Consider the following 25,387-nt stretch of genomic DNA (forward strand, 5'->3'; position numbering starts at 1 on the left):
TGTTCCCTGTATAACGACTTAAATCAGATCAGATTTGATTGATGTTGAAAACTTAATAAGAGATAACTTAACGTTTGTTTGTTCCTTGTAGAATATTAGATCAGAGATAAAACTTAGCACCTATTAGAATCAAGATAAAAGCTTAATCAGAGGTTAAATCTTTTTTTTTTTTTTTAATTAGGTAAGGCTGGTCAGGTTTTAGGATGTATAGTCGTTTCCTCTTGTCGTTTCTCGCAGATGCTTCGTGAAGTGCGCCTTCAATGGTGCACCGGATGGCTGAGCACTGTGAGGTGATGATAGGTTTAAAGCAGGGGTGCCCACACTTTATGGGCTTGCGAGCTACTTTTATAATGACTAAGTCAAAATGATCTACCAACAATAAAATTTAAAAAAAACACAAAGCACACTGAAAGGCAGAGAAAATGTTAATTATTCATATTCTGGGTTTTTTCAAAGAGGTCACAGCAGATGACTCTATGCAATGTCACCTCAGTAACAAAATACAAAAATAGACAAATACACCCCCTCCCTTTTTACTAAACCACAATAGTATGTTTTAGCACAGGGAGTTACGCTGAATGCCTCGCGCTGCTCTCAATGCTCATAGGCTCCCTGCGCTAAAAAACGCTATTGCGGTTTAGTAAAAGGGAGCCATAGTGCAAAATATAGACAGCAGATATAAATTCTCAAAACAGACACATTTTGATCACTAAATTGAAAATAAAATCATTTTTCCTACCTTTGCTGTTTGGTGATTTCATGAGTCTCTGGTTGCACTTTCTTCTTCTGACTGTGCATCCAATCTTTCTTCCTTTCTTTCAGCCTCCTGTATGTTTCCTCTCTTCCAGACCTCATTCTCTCCCCCAACTTTTTCTTTCTGTCTCCCTGTTCCCCCTTCTTTCTGTCTCCCTGTTCCCCCTTCTTTCTGCCTCCCTGTCTGCCCCCTTTCTTTCTTTTTACGTGCCCTCTCCCAAGCCACTCGGTTTGCTGCCACCGCCGTCCCAAGCTTTCCCTGCAGAAGCGTCGCGCTGACCAGCATTCCGCTCCCTGACATCAATTCTGACGTAGGAGAGGAAGTTCCGGGCCAACAAGGCATTTCTCCTCATTCCATCCAGCCTGAGCCCCATCTCTCCTTGATCCAGCATTTCCCTTCTGTGTCTGTCAGAATTACCATTCTACCTATTTTCCAGCATCACCCTTTGTGTCCATCTCACCTATATCCCTATCTCACCACTTTTTCAGAATCTTCATTTGTCTCTGTCCTTGTCTTTACCCCATGTTCACCATTTGCCCTTTCAATGTCTTTATCTCCCCCCCCAACTTTTTCAGCATTACTTCTATGTCTCTATTTCACCTCCTCTCCATGTCCCCTCTGTATCTCTATCCTTATTCAGTAGGTCCTGCTTACCCTTTCTCTTCTTTGTGTCACTATCTCCATTTTCTGCTTTCCCCCCTTTTCCTTTGTTACTGCACCCTGTAGCCAGAATCTTTCCACCCTCCCTCCACTCAGGCCCAGCCCTGTATGAAATATTTCCTTTTGTTTCCCTCCCCTCTCTCTTTCTCTCTCTCTTCCCCTCCCTCACCCACGAGTACTACATCTGGCCCTCTTCCTTCTACCTGCACCCGGCAACACCCCCTGCTCCGCGGCTCTCTTCAGCAACTCGTCAGCAGCGGTGATCAAGACAGGCTGCCGACATCGAGGCCTTCCCTCTACGAGTCCCGCCTTTGTGGAAAAAGGAAGTTGAAACAAGCGGGACTCGCAGAGGGTAGGCCACGACGTCAGAAGCTTGTGTCGATCGCTGCTGCTGAGTTGCCGAAGAGAGCCGCGGAGCAGGGGGTGTGGCCGGAAGCAGGTAGAAGGGAGAGGGAGATAGGAAGGCTGTAGAAGCTCCGGAGCATGACACCGACTCCGGCCAGGATGATTTCTTTTTCAGGCTGCTACTGCCGCTGCCACGCTCCCCTCCCCCCCCCGAAATGACAAAAACAGCCTAATGCTCAGCGTCGGCGTCTTTGACGTCGGGGAGAGGAAGGCTGATAGGCCCGGTAGATCGGGACGGCAACACGAGTCTATCACGGAGCCCGGGATGGGCTCTGTGATCGACTCATGTTGCCTTCCTGAGCTACCGGTCGATCGCGACCGACGTTTTGGGAACCCCTGGTTTAAAGGGTTAGTGCACAGGTGGATCTGAGTGAGGCAGAGCAGGATCGCACGCCCAGAGTGATAATGGCTCTAAACAGGGCCAATGTAACAAAGTCCTGAGATGGAGTAGGGGAGCGCTCCCGCTGGTAAGGTTCAAAAGAGAAAGTATATAAATATATATATGTATATGGCTCTGAACAGAGCCGATGTAGCAGGGACCCGAGATGAGAATGCAAAGCTGAGTGAAGCTGCCCTACAGCAGGAGACTGTTCTTTTTTTTTTTTTTTTTTTTTAAAGATGTGGAGAGCGACTCAGCAAGGGCTGTTGGGGGCGGAGTTGGTCTCCCATGCCTGGCCAGCTTCTTCCTTTGCAGCGTCTGGAGCCGATTGAAGAGTTGGGGCAGCTCCCAATAGCAGTGGAGCTGCCCTGCCGAAGAAGGCTGGTTTTTTTGGGAGGAACGGCTCAGCAAGGGCTGTTGGGGGCAGAGTTGGTCTCCCACACCTGGCCAACTCCTCCCCTTGCGGTGGCTGGAGCCGATTGAAAAGTGGAGCTGCTCTGCCGAAGAAGGCTGTTTGTTTTTTTTTGAGGAACAGCTCAATACAATAGCCCCAAAGTGAACACCGGCAAAAATAAACAGGCTAATATCAACATATTCAACAGTGTACAATGGTGAACAATAGCCACCCAAAACCCACAGACCAACCCCATCTGCTCTCCCCAGCCTCCTATTACAAAGCTAATTAACAGGAAAATCAAACTTCCACCCAACCTTCCCCAATAAGAGATTCCCTACAAGAATACACCCCTATCATCAGAACCCATCAAACCATTCCACACAACCCTCCCCCCCAAAAAAATGGCCCCATTGCACACCTCCCCCCTCTACCCACCATAACCTTCCCTCCTCCTCTCCCTCCCAAAATCAAGCCAACCTCTAAACCCCAAGTCCGGAGCAGTGTGAGAGAGCCCTCCAGTCTATGTAGCTGGACCAAACTATTTTAAGAATTACTATTGTAACATTACACTTTCTATAATAAATCTATTTCTGTTAACCTCTATCACTTTCCTAAAAGTAAAATCGAATATACTTAACATAACTCATTATTTTGGGGTACAGATAGAACTTGAGGTAGGTTATAGAAGAGGTCAGAAACCACTTCACAGGTCGCAGACCTGATGGGCCACCGCGGGACTGCTGGGCGGGATGGACCTCTGGTCTGACCCAGTGGAGGCAACTTCTTATGTTCTTATGTTTATCAATATCATTTTAATTTGCTACTATATGAATTATGATAGAAAAGGCCTACAATTTTAAAACTGAAATTAACAAACCCTCAGTAAAGTATTCTTGTCCCTTGGTTTGTCTGTATAATAACTCTCTCTGAGGCACCGAATCTGGCAGCATCTATATTTTCAGGAGCGGCTGGTGCCAACAACGATCCATCCATATTGTAAATCCAAACACTCCAACATCCTTAAACTTCACCTCCTTGGGTTCAGACATTTCTTCCGATTCTGTCTTTGAAGCCATATTTGATTGTGCTGCCATTTGGACATTGGCAGCTTCCTTCGCCGTTATTTATCCCCTTAAACAAAAAGCGCTGATACTATCTGACGCCAGCTGTTTTTGTCCAGGTTAAGGATGAGCTGCGGGGAGTGGAGGACCCATAGGGTATCGCTTCAGCACATAGTTTCTCAGATCTAGGCTCCGGAGCAGTGACAAATGGCTGCTCCCTTTAGCATTATTAGACGCTGGAAACCAGAAGTGCTGAAGTTATTTGACACCAGGAAGTCTGCTGAACAATTTGCAGTCCAAAAATGTTTCATAATGCCACAGGAGCTACTGAAGCGCATAATCTTCTTGCACCCTAGTACTCAAGGCGAAACTACCGCACCAAAAACCATAGGAAGGAGGCGAGCCACTATTTACCTCTACAAGGGGAATTCAATCCACAGAGCAGCAGCAGCTCACCTACAACTCAACCTTTGTCCATTCACAAAGTTCCACAGCATTTACCCTCCAGGGATTAGTCTCAGGAATCTCCCTCGATGCTCCGCCCTCCCTCCTATGATGTCATGTAAATATGAATTTATGAATATTCATCATCTCATTTGTTTTCAATTCTGTATTAGAATCCTTTTCAGTTTTAATTTTAAACTTTCTTTTTTTTTTAATAATTCTTTATTGATTTTTAAACAAGAACAGTGTTATATAAATAAAAGAACAGTATATTATTGCATTCAGTCATAATACTAATATCTATATAGATAACAGAACTATCATTCAATAATTACATTATTTTGCATATAGTAATAACATAAGAACCAATGATATTATTATCAATGATAATGATATTTTTAGGTAATTTTAAACTTTCTAATCGTTCTATTACAGTTAATGAGTCATTTGTAGCAGCCATCTTAATGTCCATTAAAGTATATGAAAAAAAATTAATTTCCTTTTTCTTTTTCCTTTTATTCTTCTTTTCCCCTAGCCAAACTTTTTATATTCAATTAACTAATAACTTTCATTAATTATCCCTTAGTCAACTTTTCATATCATGAAGTAAATTAAATTCTAATTCATAGATGTTTCTTGTGATGAAAGGAAATCCTTAAGTTTTTCTGGATCACTAAACTGATGGTATTTTCCTTTGTATGTAATTTTCATTAGCGCAGGATAATATAAACCATATTGAGCTCCTATTTCTTTCAAAGATTGTCTAAGTTGTAAAAAATGTTTCCTAACCTGAACAGTCTCTTTTGCAAAGTCTGGGAGAAAGATCAATTTGGAATCTTTGTATGTTATATTTTTAATCTCTTTTGCAGCTTTTAAAATATCCAGTACTTGATGGAATCTAAAAAGTCTTAATATTACAGTTCTAGGTTTTTCTTGATGTTGAGAATTTTTCTTTCCAATTCTATGTGCTCTTTCTATTTCTAAATTACCTTTTATTTTTATTGGAAGAATTTTTGGTATTAGATCCTCAAAAAAAAAAGATCATATTCTTCCTCTCAGCTCCCTCCTTTATTCCAATAATTTTAATGTTCTGATTTCTAGATCTGTTTTCCATATCTATTACTTCCTTATTCAATTCCATCAAGATATTATGATCTTCTTTGTAAGTTAGTTGTATGTGCTCAATTTTCCCAACTTTGTCTTCCAATTTGTCCATTCTGTTTAAAATATCAAACTTACTGTTCATGAGATTCACTTCTTTTTTAATTTCCATTAGGTTTAAGTTAATATTTCTTAATTCTTCCATTACCTCAATAATGTCCAGAGCGTCCAAAGGTAATGGAACTCCACTGGCAGTTGGTGAATCTTCCTTTAATCTCTTAGCCTTCCCAGTTGATTTAGCAGGAGTTTCTTATAGTTTTAATTTTGTTGATACCATTCTTTCAAATTCTTTCAGCTTTTAAATGAATCTGGAGAATATTTATTAAGAACATAAGAATTTGCCTCTGCTGGGTCAGACCAAGGGTCCATCGAGCCCAGCGGTCCACTCCCGCGGCAGCCCATCAGGTCCATAACCTGTAAGTGATCTTTTGTCTAACCCTTCGGTTCCTACCCCCTTCTTCCCCCTTATCTGTGCCCTTTTTGCTCTTGTGTCCTCCTTTATCTGTAGCCCTCAATTCCCTTATCTTTCAGGAATTTATCTAGTCCCTCTTTGAAACCCCTTAATGTAGTCTGTCCTATTACATCTTCTGGAAGCGCATTCCAGGTATCCACCACCCTCTGAATGAAGAAGAATTTTCTAGCTTTGGTTCTAAATCTGTCCCCTTTCAATTTCTCTGAGTGCCCTCTTCTTTTTGTAGACCCTAGTACGCTGAAGAACCTGTCCCTCCCCACCTTCTCTATACCTTTCATAATCTTGTAAGTCGCTATCATGTCACCTCTGAGTCTCCACTTTTCCAGGGTGAAGAGCCCCAGCTTCTCTAACCTCTCAGCATATGAAAGGTTCTCCATACCCTTAATCATTCGTGTCGCTCTCCTCTGGACCCTCTCAAGTATCACCATATCCTTCTTAAGGTACGGAGACCAATATTGGACACAGTACTCCAGGTGCGGGCGCACCATCACCTGATACAGTGGCAGGATGACTTCCTTCGTTCTTGTTGCAATACCCTTCTTGATAATACCCAACATTCTGTTTGCTTTCTTCGAGGCTGCCGCGCATTGCGCCGTTGGTTTCATTGTTGTATCCACCAACACTCCCAAGTCTTTTTCAAGGTTACTTTCCCCCAGTACCAACCCCCCCATTTTGTAGCTGAACATCGGGTTCTTTTTCCCTATATGCATGACTTTGCATTTCTCCACATTGAAGCTCATCTGCCATTTATTTGCCCACTCCTCCAATGTTGTCAGGTCTCTTTGCAGTTCTTCACATTCCCCTATAGTTTTAACCCTGCTACAGAGTTTAGTGTCATCTGCAAACTTTATAACCTCGCATTCTGTCCCCGCTTCCAGGTCGTTTATAAATACATTGAACAGCGGCCCGAGTACAGACCCCTGTGGGACACCGCTCATTACCCTTCTCCAGCCCGAGTAGTGGCTCTTCACTGCAACACACAGTATTTATTTTCTAAAGAATCAAATGAGTAGGACATCAACACGGAAACTATTAGTGTTTTTTTTTTGTTTTTTTTTTATTTTAATTTTAATCTTAATCCTCTTTTTTTTTCCCTTCATTCAAAAAAATTATTAATACTAATCTGGATCCTTATTTATTCTTTATATTAAAAATTTCTACTTTTAAATAGATTAATTATTCCTAACATTACCTTCCTTCATGAAACATTTAAAATAACCAAAGCTCTTTCTATCAATTAATTTCCTTCAGCTCTTTCTATTAATTAATTTCCTTCACAATTTTTCTCTTTTTTCTAAATTGACCCTACCCTTATGTACAAACCTTAAATTTTTTTTTTTTATATTAAACTTTTAAAAATTGTATAAATTGTATTTCTCCCTTTTACCTACTTGTTTCAGTTTGTATTAATAGAACATAATGATTAGTCTGTATAATAGTTTTATTTGTATTTGTATTTGTCATCCCTGGCTTTTACAATTATGTAATACGCATTGAAATATTGGATATTGCGTAAAATCAAAATTTAATAAACTTGAAACTTGAAACCCTCTGCTTTCTGTCTGCCAACCAATGTTTAACCCATCTATGTACGTCCCCTTCCACCCCGTGGTTCCACAGTTTCCTAAGTAGTCGCTCATGAGATACCTTGTCAAAGGCTTTTGAAAGTCGAGATATATGATGTGTATGGGGTCCCCTTTGTCCATCTACACTTCAAAGAAGTGTAGTAAGTTTGTTTGGCATGATCTCCCTTTGCAGAAGCCATGCTGGCTTGCTCTCAATAGTCTATTTCTTTCTATATGCTCACAAATACTGTCTTTTATCAGTGCTTCCATCATCTTGCCCGGCACTGAAGTCAAACTCACTAGTCTGTAGTTTTCTGGATCACCTCTCGAGCCCTTTTTGAAGATAGGTGTGACATTTGCTATTTTCCAATCCTCCGGGATCACCCCTGTTTCAAGGACAGGTTGCAGACTTTTTGGAGTATCTCCGCTATTTCGGTTTTCAGTTCTTTTAGTACCCTTGGGTGGATCCCGTCCGGGCCTGGGGATTTGTCAATTTTCAACCTGTCTATCTGTCGGAGGACATCTTGGAGGCTTACCTCTAATGTAGATAGCTTTTCCTCTGGGTCTCCATTAAAGATTTCTTCGGTTTCCGGTATATTTGATGTGTCCTCGCTTGTGAAGACTGACGAGAAGAATGTTTAATCTGTCAGCCACCTTTTCTTCCCCCCTTATCACTCCTTTGATGTCTCCATCGTCCAACGGCCCCACTTCCTCCCTCGCCGGTTGTTTCCCTTTAATATATCTGAAGAAGGATTTGAAATTTCCTGCTTCCTTGGCCAGTTTCTCTTCAAATTCTCTTTTTGCTTTCCTGACCACTCGGTGACATTCTTTCTGATGTTCCCTGTGCTCTTTCCAGTTTTCCTTGGTTTTGTCCCTTTTCCACTTCCAGAATGAATGTTTCTTGTCCCATATCACATCCTTCACTGCATTGTTTATCCACATCGGGTGTTTTGTTTGATTCTTTTTACACCCTTTTCTGAATCTGGGGACGTACAGGTTTTGTACTTCCTGTACCGTGTCCCTGAATAGGGACCAAGCTTGCTCCACGGTCTTTGTTTTTCCCGAGCCTTTCCTATGTTTATTTCTGACCATTGCTCTCATAGCGTCATAGTTCCCCTTCTTGAAGTTGAGTGTTGTCGCTGTGGTTCTCTTCCCTTTTGATGCTCCTACTTCTAGTTTGTACTGGATCATGCTGTTTCCTAGTGGTCCTATTACTTCCACTTCCTTTGCAAGTCCCCCCAGCCCATTGAGTAGTAGGTCGAGAGTTGCATTCCCTCTCGTTGGTTCCTTGATGAGCTGATCCATGAAGCAGTCCCGCACAGCCTCTAGGAATTCCATTTCCCTCACGTTCTTGGAGTTTCCAATACTCCAGTCTATCCCGGGGTAGTTAAAGTCCCCCATTACCGTGACAATTCCGTTCTTGCATTCTCTCCTTAGTTCTGCTTCCAGTTCTTTGTCTTTTGCCTCTGTTTGCCCAGGTGGACGATAGTACAGTCCCAATTTTATATCAGGTCCATTTCTTCCTGGTAACTTAACCCATAATGATTCTAATCCATCCGTCTCTGTTGCCCTATCCACTTTGTCGAGTGATTGGTGTCCTTTATATAAAGTGCTATTCCTCCACCCTTCTTTTGTGTCCTGTCACTTTGATAGAGTTTGTACCCTGCAGTACTATGTCCCATTTGTTTTCCTCGGTCCACCACATTTCCATGATTCCGATGACATCCAGGGCCTCTTTTGTGGCCGTGATTTCTAGTTCTCCCATTTTGTTCTTTAGGCTCCTTGCATTTGTGTACAAGCAATTTAGGTCCCAGTTACTTCCTTTCTCTGTTATTTTTCCCTGTGTTATGTTCCTCCTGTCGTCCCCTTTTTGGGCTGCCAGGCCCTGAGTTCTGTTCATTTCTTCCTCCTTCTTTGTCTCAATTTTTTCTTCCTCAACTTGTTTCTTCAAATTTGCCTGATCCTCCAGCCCTTGTTGATTTCCCTTTCCTTTGTTCATCAATTTCTCTTGTTCCTTGGACGCCTGCTGTTTGCCTTTGGTTTCTATCCAGCATTTTTCCTGCCCAGTATCTTCTTTGGCTAGTCTGACCCGAACAGTATCTTCTTTGGATACTCTCACCCGAACCATTGACTTCCAGTCGACTGTCGGCTTTCCCCTTCCTTTCAGTTTAAAGCCTGCTCTATTCCTCTCTTAACGTTGCTTGCTAGAAGTCTTGTTCCTGCTGTGCTCAGATGAAGTCCGTCCCTACTGAAGAGCTTGTTCTTCCCCCAAAAAGTTGTTCAATATCTCATGAAGTGGAATCTCTCTTCTTCGCACCATCTTCGCAACCATGTGTTTATTCAAGTTTCAAGTTTATTAAATTTTGATTTTACGCAATATCCAATATTTCAATGCGTATTACATAATTGTAATGTACAATAAAAGCCAGGGATGACAAATACAAATGAGACAAAATTATACAGACTAATCATTATGTTCTATTAATACAAACTGGAACAAGTAGGTAAAGGGGAGAAATACAATTTATAAAATAAAATTAAAAAAAGAAAAAGGAACATTTAAGGTTTGTACACAAGGATAGGGTCAATTAAGAAAGAATATAAAGAAAATTAATTGATAGAAAAAGCTTTAATTATTTTAAAATGATTCAAGGAAAGAGGTAATGTTAAGAATGATTAATCAGTTTAAAAGTAAATAGTTTTTAACATGAAGAATGTAAGAAAGACCCAGATTAATATTAATGATCTTTTGAAAGAAGAGAAAAATAAGAGGATTAAGATTATAAAAGCACTTGTAATTTCCATATTGATGTCCTACTCATTTGATTCTTTGGGGAATAAGCACTGTGTTTATTGGAATTATCTATCTATGTATTGAATGCATCTTTATAAAAAATGCTTTTCAGACCGCGTTTGAATTTGACTAATGATGGTTCATTACGTAGATAAATTGGTAAATTGTTCCACAGTTGGGGTGCTTGTACTGAAAATATGGTTGCTCTTCTTGTCCCAATTATTTTTAAAGAAGGAATGGTTAATAAATTTTGTTGCGTCGATCTCAGCGTCCTAAGTGAAGAGTAAGGTATTAGTAGTCTGTCCAGAAATAACGGCTCATGTGATTGTTGGATTTTAAATGTTAGTAATATGATTTTAAACGTTATTCTGTGTATAATAGGTAGCCAGTGTGCATCTTGTAGGAGAGGTGTAACATGATCATACTTTTTTGAATTTGTTATAATTTTTATTGCTGTATTTTGTATTATTTGTAGTCTTCTTATTTCTTTATGAGTTATGCCACAGTATAAAGAGTTGCAATAATCCAACCTAGAAATGATTAGGGAGTGAATAAGAATATTAAGTGCTTCTGGTTTAAGAACCTTTGCTAATGATCTGATAAGTCGCAATTTATTGAAACAGTTTTTGACAACTGTGCTGATTTGATTATGATAGCTAAATTCTTGATCTAAGGTTACTCCCAATATTTTTGTTGTATTTACTTGCTGAAGGGGAATATTGTTTAGTAGTATCTGAGATGAAAATTGTTCCTTTAGTTCTTTTTTCCAAGGGAAGAACATCACTGAGGATTTTGTTGGATTCAGTGCTAACATATTGTCTTTAAGCCATTGGCTTATTTGTATTAACTTATTATTTATGGATATTATCTCATTTGAATCTAATGGATTTAAAGGATGAAGCAATTGAATATCATCTGCATATGCAAATGTAGAAAATCCAATAGATTGACTGAGCGTCAGTAGAGGTGCCAAAAAAATATTAAATAGAAGCGGTGAAAGAATTGAACCTTGTGGAATTCTGAATGAATTGGTGAAATTATTAGATGTTGAATTATTGAACACTACTTTTGCTGAGCGATCTTGGAAATATGATTTAAGCCAACTTAGCACCTGTCCTGAAATGCCAATTGAAGAAAGTCTGTTAATGAGTAGATGATGATCTATAGTATCAAAAGCTGCAGATAAATCAAGTGAAATCAGAATTATTGATTTATGGTGATCTAAATGGTATTGTATGTTAGTTGTGAGTCCTATCATTGTGTGTTCGGTTGAGTGATTTGCTCTAAATCCAGTTTGATTTGGGTGTAGTATATGAGTTTTTTCTATGAAGTTTGTTATCTGATTAAAAATGACTTTTTCTATTAGTTTAGTGAGGAATGGCAAATTGGCTATTGGGCGATAATTTGATATTTCTAAGGTTGTTTCTTTGGGATTTTTTATCTTTGGTCGAATAATAGCTTCTTTCCATTCTTTTGTTAAACTAGATTCTATCATGCATCAGATAAAAGGGCCAAAAAAAGAAAAATGTTGTTTAAATATAAAAGGGGAAATAGTATGAATATCTGTTCCTTTTGCGTTAATTTTTCCTAGAAGAGATTTAAGATCTTCAATAGAGGGTATAATGAAATTGGTGCATTTGGACGTAGGTATTGTTTGTATTTGTGTTTCTTCTTGGCAAAAATTTGTATTTGGTTTGATGTTGCTTCTTATTTTATTTATAAAGTGATCAGTGAGGTTTTGTGCACTAGGTCTAGCTTGTAAGGATGGATCTTCGATAATTTTGGGTATTGTAAGCTGTTTTAGGATACTATAGAGAGCAGATGAATTTTTTGCATTCGTTATTTTATTTGAATAATATGTAGTTTTTGCTTCATTTATTTTATTTTTATAATACTGCATTTGTTGTTTGTATTTGGTTTGATGTTGTCTAGATTTAGTATGTCTCCATTTCCTTTCTTCGGATCTGAGTTGTTTTTTAATTAATAGTAGTTCGTCTGTGAACCAGGGATTTTCCATTTTTTTATTACTGATGGTTTTTGTGCGTATTGGAGCTATATTTTCTATCAGTTGTTCTGTTGGTTTGTGCCAAGCTTTTATTTGTTCCTTTATTGGTAAGAGATTGAATTCTTCAATTTTAATGTTAAACGATGTGGCTATCATTGGGGTTTCTATTTTAGTGTAGTCTCGATATGAAATTGTTTTTGGTGTGGTAATGTTCTTATTGATTTGAAAGTTGTAATTAGTAGTTATTAAATAATGGTCTGACCAAGGAACTGGAGTTAGAGTAGGTTTTGTAAAATTATCTTTGTGATAGGTGGGGGCAAGAATCATATCTAAGGTATGTCCCGCAGTGTGTGTTGGATTATTGAATAGAGTAGAAAGATTAAGATTAGAAATTAGTTCAGAAAATTCAATTGTGAGAGTTGTCTAAATTATCTAGGTGAATATTAAAGTCTCCTAATATTATTGTATTGGTAGCTAGAGAATTAAAATTGAATAATAACGATTGTAATGAATCAAATGTATCTCTTCCCATTGGAGGAGGAGCATATAACAATAGAAAATCAGTTTGTGGGGAGGTATTTATTTTAAAATGTATATATTCTAATGGTATACTGGCTAATGATTGATCTACTTTAAATAAAGAAGAATGGTTAAATAATACTGCTAGGCCTCCTCCTTTCTTTCCTATACGGTGTAGTTCCATCTGCCTCTTCACATCTGCCCTCGGTACTGGCAGGATCTCTGAGAACGCTATCTTCTGTGTCCTCAGCTTCAATTTCCTCCCCAGGGTCTTGAATTGTTCAGTTAGCACAGTCCTGCTGTAGTTGCTTCTGTTGACATCATTTGTCCCAACGTGGATTATCACTGCTGTCTCCGCTCCTTCCAGGATCCTCTCAATTCTGTCAGTGATGTCCTTTTTTCTTGCTCCTGGGAGACAGGTCACTAGCTGGTCTTCTCTCCCTCCCGCTACGTGACTGTCCACTTCTCTCAGGATTGAGTCTCCTACTATGATTGCAGATCTCCCTTTCTTCAGCTTCCTCACTGGTCGCAAGTCCGTGTTCACGGTGTGGTTCTTTACTTCTCCCTCAGGGCTCCATTGAGACTTCACCTCCTCTTCTTGCACGATTGTTCCACAAGCTCCTTTATCCACGGTGTCTGTTGGTTCCTGTCTTCCATTTCGCATGGGAGTAGCTTCCTCATTCCAGCGCTGCCTCTGATCGTGTTCCTCCACCTTCTTGTAGGCCTCCTCAAGGAACCTCTCGAGCTCCCTTACCTGCTCCTCGAAGTGGCTCTCTCTTGCGGGGTCTTTAACTGTGCTGGAGGGGGCTTCCAAAAAGTGCAGTTCTTCCAGCTCCTGAATCCTGCACTGCAGTCGACTGACTTCTTTCTTCAGGCTGTCCAGTTCCTGACACCGACCGCATATGTACGCCTGTCTCCCCGAGGGGAGGTAGTCGAACATATGACACTCCATGCAGTACACTGGGAAGCTCCTCTGGGTTCCTGCTGCTTCCATCTCTGTTCCTTCTTCAATTTGATTCACTAAGCGCCCTTTGCTTGTATGTGTCTGTGCTAGCTCTCTCTTATGCTCGGCTCGGCTTGGTTTCACCTGCTTGTCTGTTGTCTCCTTTATTGCCTGTGAGTAGTGTTGTCCTCTGGTGGGTCTACCTCTTTTCTGTTCCTGGAGTCTGCCTCTCTGCTTCTCTTTGTCTTGCGTGTGTGTTCCTGTCTTGCCGCTTCCCCTGTTGTGAGTAAGTGTTGTCCTCCCTCGGGTCTACCCCTGTCTTGTCCTTGGATCCTAGTGTCTCTCCTTCCCTCTATGCCTTGTGTGAGTGCTCTCCCTGCTCTTGTGCCCTCTTTTTCCTTACCTTCCTGTGTTTTGCTGAGTCGCTGAGTCCTTGGCTGTATTCGCTCAGCCCTTCTTAAGGCTCCTTCGCAAAGGCGATCTCGCTAAGGCGAGCGCCTTTGCCGCTCGCCTTCGCCGCACGCTGAAAAGCTGCGTGCCGTTGGCCCACCTCCTTTTATGTAGGAGCCCGGACGCTGGCTGCTGACGTGATGGGGGTGAGCAGAGTTACTCTCACCGCTGCCCCGATGTGTCCTCTCCTGCTCCCTCTCTTCGCTGGCTTCGGGCTGCTAGTTTTGTCTCCCTAGCGCCTCTCCTGCTTTCCCCTGCCTCTCCGTTCCGCTCACTGTCTCCTTCTGCCTCATGCAGCAGCACCCGTTGGCCCACCTCCTTTTATGGAGGAGCCCGGACGCTGGCTGCTGACGTGATGGGGGTGGGCGGAGTTACTCTCGCCGCTGCCCCGATGTGTCCTCTCCTGTTCCCTCTCTTCGCTGGCTTCGGGCTGCTAGTTTTTTCTCTCTAGCGCCTCTCCTGCTTTCCCCTGCCTCTCCGTTCCGCTCACTGTCTCCTTCTGCCTCATGCAGCAGCACCCGTTGACCCACCTCCTTTTATGGAGGAGCCCGGACGCTGGCTGCTGACGTGATAGGGGTGGGCGGAGTTACTCTCGCCGCTGCCCCGATGTGTCCTCTCCTGTTCCCTCTCTTCGCTGGCTTCGGGCTGCTAAGAGAAGTGGAAAGACAGTGGTCTAAGCTGAAAGGAGCGATAAAAATGGCTACGGACCTTTATGTGAAGAAAATCAATAAAAACAAGAGAAAAAGGAAGCCGATATGGTTCTCCAACCTAGTGGCTGAGAAAATAAAGGCGAAAGAGTTGGCGTTCATGAAATATAAAAAAACCCAAGAAGAGGAGAGCAGAAAGGACTACAGGGTGAAACTGAAAGAAGCCAAGAGAGAAATACGTTTGGCGAAGGCACAGGCGGAAGAACAAATGGCTAAAAATGTAAAAAAGGGAGATAAAAATTTTTTCAGATATATTAGTGAAAGGAGGAAGATAAAAAATGGAATTGCTAGGCTAAAAGATCCTGGGAACAAATATGTGGAGAGTGATGAGGAGAAAGCAAATGTGCTAAACAAATACTTCTGTTCTGTGTTCACAGAAGAAAATCCTGGAGAAGGACCGAGATTGTCCGGCAAAGTTACACGAGAAAATGGAGTAGATTCTGCGCCGTTCACGGAGGAGGGTGTTTATGAGCAACTTGAAAAACTGAAGGTGGACAAAGCGATGGGACCAGACGGGATCCATCCCAGGATACTAAGGGAACTCAGAGAGGTTCTGGCAAGTCCTATTAAAGACTTGTTCAACAAATCTCTGGAGACGGGAGTGATTCCTGGGGATTGGAGGAGAGCGGATGTGGTCCCTATTCATAAAAGTGGTCACAGGGATGAAGCAGGAAACTACAGGCCGGTGAGCCTCACTTCAGTTGTTGGAAAAATAATGGAAGTGTTGCTGAAAGAAAGGATAGTGTATTTCCTTGAATCTAATGGGTTACAGGATCCGAGGCAACATGGCTTTACAAAAGGTAAATCGTGCCAAACGAACCTGATTGAATTTTTTGATTGGGTGACCAGAGAGCTGGATCGAGGACATATGCTAGATATAATTTACTTGGATTTCAGCAAAGCCTTTGATACAGTTCCTCATAGGAGGCTGTTGAACAAACTTGAAGGGCTGAAGTTAGGACCCAAAGTGGTGAACTGGGTCAGAAACTGGCTGTCGGACAGACGCTAGAGGGTGGTGGTTAATGGAAGTCGCTCGAAGGAAGAAAAGGTGACTAGTGGAGTCCCTCAGGGTTCGGTGCTGGGGCCAATCCTGTTCAATATGTATGTAAGTGACATTGCTGAAGGGTTAGAAGGAAAAGTGTGCCTTTTTGCAGATGATATCAAGATTTGTAACAGAGTAGACACCGAAGAGGGAGTGGAAAATATGAAAAAGGATCTGCAAAAGTTAGAGGAATGGTCTAATGCCTGGCAACTAAAATTCAATGCAAAGAAATGCAGAGTAATGCATTTGGGGATTAATAATAGGAAGGAACCGTATATGCTGGGAGGAGAGAAGCTGATATGCACGGACGGGGAGAGGGACCTTGGGGTGATAGTGTCCGAAGATCTAAAGGTGAAAAAACAGTGTGACAAGGCAGTGGCTGCTGCCAGAAGAATTCTGGGCTGTATAAAGAGAGGCGTAGTCAGTAGAAGGAAAAAGGTGTTGATGCCCCTGTACAGGTCATTGGTGAGGCCCCACTTGGAGTATTGTGTTCAGTTTTGGAGACAGTATCTGGCGAAAGACGTAAGAAGACTTGAGGCGGTCCAGAGGAGGGCGACGAAAATGATAGGAGGCTTGCGCCAGAAGACGTATGAGGAGAGACTGGAAGCCCTGAATATGTATACCCTAGAGGAAAGGAGAGACAGGGGAGATATGATTCAGACGTTCAAATACTTAAAGGGTATTAACGTAGAACAAAATCTTTTCCAGAGAAAGGAAAATGGTAAAACCAGAGGACATAATTTGAGGTTGAGGGGTGGTAGATTCAGGGGCAATGTTAGGAAATTCTACTTTACGGAGAGGGTGGTGGATGCCTGGAATGCGCTCCCGAGAGAGGTGGTGGAGAATAAAACTGTGACTGAGTTCAAAGAAGCGTGGGATGAACACAGAAGATTTAGAATCAGAAAATAATATTAAAGATTGAACTAGGCCAGTTACTGGGCAGACTTGTACGGTCTGTGTCTGTGCATGGCCGTTTGGAGGAGGATGGGCAGGGGAGGGCTTCAATGGCTGGGAGGGTGTAGATGGGCTGGAGTAAGTCTTAACAGAGATTTCGGCAGTTGGAACCCAAGCACAGTACCGGGAAAAGCTTTGGATTCTCGCCCAGAAATAGCTAAGAAGAAAAAAAAAAAAAATTTAAATTGAATCAGGTTGGGCAGACTGGATGGACCATTCGGGTCTTTATCTGCCGTCATCTACTATGTTACTATGTTACTATGTTTTTTCTCCCTAGCGCCTCTCCTGCTCTCCCCTCTGTTCTCACTGTCTCCTTCTGCCTCGTGCCCATAGGAGGGAGCTCAGCAGTTAGCCTGCCATCTGCTAAGCCTCCAAGTTCCGGAATCTCTGGAACCTTTTTTTAAAATTGGTGTAACTTTGGCCACCCTCCAGTCTTCTAGTACTATGCTGGATTTTAAAGAAAAAATACTAACAGTAGCTCTGCAAGTTAATTTTCAATTCTATCAGCATTCTGGGATGTATACCATCCGGTGTAGGTGTCGATGCCTCTGTACAAGTTGTTGGTGAGGCCCCACTTGGAGTACTGTGTCCAGTTTTGGAGGCTATATCTCACTAAGAACATCAAAAGACTTTAAGCAATTCAGAGGACGGCATAAAAATCTGAGGCTTGTGCCAAAACATAGAAACATAGAAATAGACGGCAGATAAGGGCCACGACCCATCTAGTCTGCCCACCCCAATGACCCTCCCCTACCTATCTCTTTGAATAGATCCCACATGTCTATCCCATTTGGCCTTAAAATCAGGAACGCTGCTGGCCTTAATGACCTGAAGTGGAAGACTATTCCAGCGATCAACCACCCTTTCAGTGAAAAAGAATTTCCTCGTGTCACCGTGCAGTTTCCCGCCCCTGAGTTTCCACGGATGCCCCCTTGTTGCCGTGGGACCCTTGAAAAAGAAGATATCTTCATCCACCTCGATAAGGCCCGTGAGATACTGGAACGTCTTGATCATGTCTCTCCCAAAAGACGTATAAGACAAGACTTGAAAACTTCAACATGTATATACTATAGAGGAAAGGGGATATGATAAGGGTGTTTAAATCCTTAAACGGTATTAATATGCAAACTAATCTTTTTCAGAGACGGGGATTCAGTAGAACTAGAGTTTATGAGTTGAGGTTGCAGAGTGGGAAACTTAGGAGCAGGAAATAGTTTTTCATGGAAAGGGTGGTGGATGCCTAGAATGGCCTCTCGCAAGTGGTTGTGAAGACAAAAGTGGAGACAGAATTCAAGAATATTATAGGGAAAAGGATAGAATCCAATGGAAGCAAAATGTATATGACCTCATAATTGGAGTGAGTTTTGATGGCAGCTTCAGAGGGTGGGAAGTAATTCTAATGCCAGGCAGACTTCTACAGTCTGGGTCCCACAAACGGCAAAAACAGATCAGGTTCAATGTTGAAATGGGTTTCAATGAGAACTCCAGTAGTTGGAAAATAGGACCAGTGCCGGGCAGACTTCTACGGTTTGTGGAACCTGTTCAGAGTGCCAGATTCAACTGAATGGACTGTGTATAGAGCCAAGAGTTCCAAGACTCACTCCTTGAGAGAGGTTTTCAATTTGTCATGGAAGAGTTTTTCTCTCACATACATTCTTATCACCAATTTATGAGCATGTACTTGCAGAACTCAGTGATCAGTGTACTGGAGTTTTCAGACAACCTGCTCCCAGAGAAGGTTGCCGAGCTCCACCAGCTAATAGCCCAGTAGCAGGAATGTAGAAAGCACATGGCCCAGCAGTGACGTACCAAAGGGGGGGACGGTTCACCCCAGGTGCAAGCCCCAAGGGGGTGCACAGCTGGCCACCCTCCAGTGTTCTTCCTAGGGCAGTGGTCGCGCCCACGAGCCGCATACGGCTTTATAGCCACTTGAGTGCAGCTCGCGGCTCGTCTACAGCAGGGGTGCCCAACCTGCTTCCCTTCTCACTGCCCTCCTCCAAGCCACCGCCATCAGTGAACAGGCCAGATCTCCCTGCTTCTCTTCCCTATGGGGCCGACCAACTCTCGCCACCTGACGTCAATTCTGACGTCGGAGAGGATGTTCCGGGCCAGCCAATTGCTGCCTGGCTAGCCCGGAACGTCCTCTCCGACGTTAGAATTGATGTCGGGTGGCGAGAGTTGGTCGGCCCCGCAGGGAAGAGAAGCAGAGAGAACTCGGCGCTGGACTGTTTCCGATGGCAGCAGTGGCATCCTATTCCCCGGTGGCGGTGGCAGCATGTTTCCCAATGGCGGTGGCATGGGGGAAAGCAGGGAGAAAGAAAGAAAGTAAGGGGGGGACAGGGAGCCAGAAAGAAAGAAAGGGGGCAGGGTGAAACAAAGAAAGAAAGAAAGAAATGGGGCACGGAGAGAGAGAGAAAGACAGACATAGAGAAAGAAAGGGGGCATGGAGAGAGAAAGAAAGAAGGGGCAGAGTGAAACAAAGAAAGAAAGAGAAAGAAATGGGGCTCAGAGAGAGAGGGAGAAAGACAGACATACAGAAAGAAAGGGGGCATGGAGAGAGAAATAAAGAAGGGGGCAGGGTGAAATAAAGAAAAAGTTTGGGGAGGAAATGAGGTCTGGAGGAAAGGAAGCATACAGGAGGCTGAAAGAAGGAAAGAAATATTGGATGCACAGTCAAAAGATAAAGTGCAACTAGAGACTGATGAAATTACCAAACAAAGGTAGGAAAAATGATTTTATTTTCAATTTAGTGATCAAAATGTGTCCGTTTTGAGAATTTATATATGCTGTCTATATTTAGCACTATGACCCCCTTTTACTAAACTGCAATAGCGGTTTTTAGCGCAGGGAGCCTATGAGCATTGAGAGCAGCATGGGGCATTCAGCGCAGCTCCCTGCGCTAAAAACCGCTATCGCGGTTTAGTAAAAAGGGAGGGGGTATATTTGTCTATTTTTGTATAGTTGTTACTGAGGTAACATTGCATAAAGTCATCTGCCTTGACCTCTTTGAAAATCCACGTAATATAAATGATAATTAACATTTTCTCTGCGTACAGTGTGCTTTGTGTTTTTAAAATTTTATTGTTGGTAGATCATTTTGACTTGGCCATGAAGGTAAGGGGAAGGGAGGGAGGGGAGCTGCTGAAAGACATCTAGTAATCCTTGCAGGCTTGACTGTGCAGGGAATTATTTTTGTAAAATCATGTTTTGTTATGTGACTAGCATTATTTAGACTTTAATTTCTATGAATGAATAGAATGAAATTGATATAAAATTACTTGCTTGTTTTTATGTGCGTGCGCTGAAGGAAAGTGGAGAGAGTGGGCTGAGGACGCTGAAGGGAAATGGGGAAGAGAGAGTGGGGAGAAGGAACACCAGGGAAGGGAGAGGAAAGAGATGCCAGGACCATGGGAGGAAAGGAAAGGAGCTACCAGACCATGGAGGGGGGGGGGAGATGTCAGGGGGGAGGGGGAGGAGGCAGATGCCAGACCAGGTGGAAGGAAGGAGAAAAGATGCTAGATAATGGAGTGGGAGGTGGAGACGGAAGGAGAGGAGAGAGATGCCAGGGCATGGGGGAAGGAATGGAAACTAGAGACAAAATGCCAGACCAGAGGGAAAGAAAGGAGAGGAGGTGCCAGAGAGAGAGATAGGAGGGAGATGCCAGGATATGGGGGGAGAGAAGGAAAGGAGATAGAGATGCCAGACCATGGGATGGAGTGGGAAGGAAGGAAGGAAAGGAGAAGAGAGAGATGCCAGAGCATAGGGAAGGGAGTGAAGCCAAAATGAATCATGTACAAAGGAGAGAAAAGGCACAGGATATACAGTTTATTAAAAGGACATAGAAAGAGGGAAGATGCCATATGGAACAGAGAGAGGGTGGACAGTGGATGCATGGGGCAGAGAGAGAGAGGGCACAAGCTGGGTGGAAGGGGCAAAGAGAGGGCAGATCTTGCATGGAAGGGAGAGAGGACAAACGCTGTATAGAAAGAGAGCAAAGAGAAGTTGATTAAAGCAGAAACGACAAAAGGTAGAAAGATTTTTTTGTTGCTTTATTTAGAATCAAGTAGTATTATAACTGTATTGATAAAATTTTATAAATAGGAAATGGAAATAAGGCAATTTTTTGGACTAAACTCTCTTTTTCTCAGGTCAGGACAGGATACCATAACAGTACTGTTCTAAAGAAAGATTTGGCCTCTGAAAGCTAATTGAAAAATGGATTAGTCCAATAAAATGGTATTTTCTTATTTCTCATTATTTGTTTTATTTTTATTTGTTAATTTGTAAAGTGGTGATTGTTATGTATCAGTTTTTTCAAATTTACATCTACTGTCTTTATATTTTGCACAGTATTAGAGGACATGTGTTACTGTTTTTATGGTGTTGCATTGTATGCAGAGTCTGGTTTCCTGGCAGTTCAGTTTAACTGTTGTCTACATATTTCTATTTTTAGTTTGTGATTATTCCATATTGGGCGAGGGTGTATCTCTGTTCTGTATGTATGAAAAAAACATCGTTTTCAGTTGGCATTGACTGCAGGATCAATTGACTGTGCGGGATCTGGCTTGTTTAGTTTTACAATGTATGTGTTGGTGTTCTAGTGCTCACTGCAGTGTTTAAGATGCTGCCTTTTCGTAGGTACACTCTTGTTGTGCGATATGTGGATTGTTACTAAAAATCATATTTTTCATATAGATGGGGGGAAGTCAAAAAATGATAGGCCCCGGGTGTCACATATGCTAGGTACAGCTATAAACAACTCAGATGTGTTGAAAACCAATGTATGTAAAAACAATACTTTCAATGGGAGACAAGTGTGGTCATAAAATGTTATAGTGGTACAAATTTTTTGCAGAAGCAATGAGAAACCAGTGCCAGCTCTTAATTGCTCAAAAAGAAGGAAAAAACCTCAGAAAAGGCCCTCCCACCGCCACAATAGTGGATGTAAGGTGGTTAAGCGATAACCTCATAGGCAAAACCTTCATTCAGAAGTGAGCAATTGAGTAAAAAACTGTGCTTCACATAAATGCTGAATTATAGATAGAGGAAAAAACCACTTATCTTGAGGCTGATCGGCACACCGACGGAGGCCAGCGTTTCACCGACAGGCTACATCAGGGTGTGACCCGACCGATCAGTCTGCAAAACAAAGAAGAAAAACAAAGGAACTTAGCCGTTTCACAATAAGTTTACTTCTTTCTATAACAAAACTAGAACGTACCTTATGAAGAGCAATACAAACGCTTCAAAAAAAGTCCAAAAAATGGCTCCCATGGAGCGGCTCCGGGATTTCGGATTTTAAATCTTCACGGTGGGAAACGTCACCACCGGAAGTGAGTCACCTTACATCCACTATTGTGGCGGTGGGAGGGCCTTTTCTGAGGTTTTTTCCTTCTTTTTGAGCAATTAAGAGCTGGCACTGGTTTCTCATTGCTTCTGCAAAAAATTTGTACCACTATAACATCTTATGACCACACTAGTCTCCCATTGAAAGTGTTGTTTTTACATATGCTAGGTACACCACTGTGGCCCGGGTAATCATATGGTGGCTCATGTTTTTATGTGTTCTTTTGCTGCAGATATAGCAGTTGCTGGGAGACTGTTGCAGAAGCTCAGCCATGAATGGGGATCAGGATCTTGTCAGTTTTATCTTACAGGGAACTCAACTCTTCTCTGCATTCTTAATGGACTTTGCATTTATGTGTAAAAGTCAACACAAGAGAAGTACTTCCTGGACTATGCTTCACAAGCTGGCGTTATTCTCTGACATCACATGTGTGCATATGTGTACTTGTAATTCAGGCTTGTCTGAGTACTTTTCTCACTATACCTCTGCATGGATGTTTGTGCTATCTGATGTCTGATCTTTGGAAACAATGGATATGTGTGCTTGTGTGGATGGCGCTATACCTGCTTATATATGCATTCTTGTTCTTCTGGCATGTTTGATGTGTAGAGGGCATTCAATATATCTGAGTGTGCACTTCTGCAAGCAGTATGTATCTGTGTAAGTGCATGGGGCACATACTTTGTGATTGGTGCACATGTATTTCCATATGGGTATACTGGTCCCTACATGTGTTTATACACACACTATTGCATATGGATACTTTGTCATGTATGTTTTGTGTATGCCAGAGTGAACATATACCTAGTATCCTTTTCAGCAGATGTTGAAAGTGAAAAGGTGATGGTGTTAGAGATTTAGGACGACTTCTAATCGAGGAGAGGCTCAGTCAGTTTGTGGTGGGTTGTGCTAATGCCTCTTCAGATGTGGACTTCTGGTTTCTCTATGAAACACCAGGCCAGTCATGCTTATGTGCCCTGAAATGCTGATTGTAATAATGCAGATGAACAAAAAGTAAGGTGGAACATGTGGGAGAGAAAGAAAAGGGACAAGAGATAAGGAGTCTTCATATAGACAGGCAGGATCCTAAGTGAGACATACACAGAGAAAGAGCTATGAGTGAGGAAAGGCCCTCAGAGAGAGAGAGAGCTTTGTGTGAGGCAGAGTCCTCACTGAGAGAGAGGCAGAACTATATGTGAGGAAAATCCTTCAAAAAGATAGAGAGGTGTGTGAGACATGGCTCTCGCTTAGAGAGACAGGGAGAGCTGTATGTGAGACAGGTCCCTCACTAAGAGATGTGTGTGAGACAGGGTCTTTGTTCAGAGAGACAGGGAGAGTTGTGTGTGAGACAGAGCCCTCAGAAAGACAGAGTATGTGTGAGCTGGGCCTTCAGTGAGAGACAGGAAAGCTGTGTGAGTCAGGGCCCTCCGACAGAGATAGAAACATAGAACTATGTCTGACATGGGGTTCTGGACCTTCACTGTATTGTAATCAAAGAACTGAAGCAAAGCAATTAGTGTGGGAAACTCTGACAGAGTTCTCCCTCTTTCTCTGAAGACTGAGACAAGGTACTCGTGCGACATGTTTTGCTCAATTTGAGGATTCTTTATGACAGAGTTCTCTTTATCTGTCTCTCCCTCTTGTCTGGGAAGTCTGTGACAAAACTCTCTCTGTTTGTTGGGAGAGTCCCTGAGAGAAAGTTCCTTTTATTTGGTCAGTTTCTATAACAGGGTTCCTTCACTTTGTTCAAGCAATCTCTGTATCTGGGAAGTGTCTTTGACAGGGTTCCCCTCGTGTGTGGAGTCCCTTTGATAATGGCCTCTTCAGTCGTGACATCTCAGTGACTGAATTCCCATTGACTGGGGAATCTCTGATAGGGATAGATGCCATATATCAGGTGATAAATGGGGATTAATATCTCATCATACATACGAAACTTGAATCATGCAAATTTGCTTGATAAATGTCAAACATGTTGGGTGTTCTAGATTTTGGGTTTCTTTCCTGCTAGTTTCTGTTTCACAGGAGTTTTTACGCCTGTGTATAAATTTGCTTATGGTTAATTATCCTTATGAATATTTCTTATGAAAAATATTACATATTTTGTACTGCTACTAATAAAGAAGGTCTCCTTGCTGTGACTCCCATGTGTTGATTTGGAAGATGTTGTCTTCTGATCTATGTTGTATATGCTGGAATAGAGAACACTCCCAAAATCACGGGGAGGATCCTTTTATTCAAAAGGTGGAAATGGAAGAGGACTCATTGATGAGAAATTTAATTTACCAGCCAGAATTGGTTAAAACTAGAGACATCCTTGACCCCCCCCCCCTTCAGAAGAACGTACTGGAACGCAAAGGGGAAAAGGATGATATGGGACCTGCTGCTTATAAATGGAGAAAGCCTGTCTAAGCCACCTGAACACCAGTGGGGTCTGGTGTACTAGCCACATGTCAAACTTCTTCAGGATGGAAAATATAAGTGAAGTTGGAGAACACATGGTAAGTTAAAAGAGCTAAATTGTCTTGCAAAAGTCTTCACAACTTTGCACAGTTTTCATCTTCTCTCTGAAAAGAGCCTGATCAATTTTCAGTATAATGTTTTGGAAGTAATTGGAAACTTCTAATCATAATATTTCAGATTATTCCTATAGTCAGTAGTGTTAGAGGTATAGGTATACATGAATATCTGAATATCAGGGACTCTACATATATGATAAACTTATAAGTCCCCCCAAATTGGTACCATGCATATAGATTGTACATGTTTCTCAGATGGCTCAAGTTATTTCTGATTTCCCAGGTCAGAGTCAAACATTTAGGGGTTCATAATCAAAAAGCAAAGATGTCAAAAAAACTACACAAGTCGGAGTTTGGACGTTTTACCCGGCAAAACATACAAGTGACCATAATCAAAAGTCGACCAGCTGTATGTCCTACGCCGCAATACGTCCAGCGTAAGTTGTACAACATGGGGGCGTTCCGAGGGCGGGTTTAGGCCCCAAACATACAAATATGATAACCAAAACTAAATCAGTTTGCTCTGTGCATTCTAAATAGCATTTCCACTTAGACCTACTTCCATAACGTCTAAGCTGTTCCTGAGTGTGTGCAGGTAATGGAAGAGTGTGTAATTTCGTGTGTGTACCCCCTCACTCTGACCATCTCTATCTGAACCTCCCTTCTTATTTTCTCACTGCCGTTTGTCTCCTCACGTTTCACTGACCTCTGCAAAAAACCCTCTCTCATCCCACTTACCTCCTATCAGCATCACCAGCTCTTTATCTTCCATTCCATTCCATTCCATTCCATTCCATTACGGATTTCTA

The 25,387-nt window shown here is 42.2% G+C and overlaps 1 protein-coding gene across 2 annotated transcripts in view; it reads left to right on the forward strand.

The window, feature by feature from the left end:
* ATG9A (autophagy related 9A) overlaps positions 1–24,200 on the forward strand; it is a 383,311-nt gene extending 359,111 nt beyond the window's left edge. For both annotated transcript variants that reach the window (XM_033944872.1, XM_033944873.1), the window contains one exon: positions 22,292–24,200. Coding sequence is in view for 1 of the 2 variants with exons in the window: in XM_033944873.1 (XP_033800764.1) it covers positions 22,292–22,297 (6 nt within the window). In the remaining variant the exon portion in view is untranslated. The remainder of the gene's footprint in view (positions 1–22,291) is intronic.
* The last annotated feature ends 1,187 nt before the right edge of the window (positions 24,201–25,387 follow it).

This window comes from Geotrypetes seraphini, chromosome 5, assembly GCF_902459505.1.
Source record: "Geotrypetes seraphini chromosome 5, aGeoSer1.1, whole genome shotgun sequence".
In the NCBI taxonomy this organism is placed as follows: domain Eukaryota; kingdom Metazoa; phylum Chordata; class Amphibia; order Gymnophiona; family Dermophiidae; genus Geotrypetes; species Geotrypetes seraphini.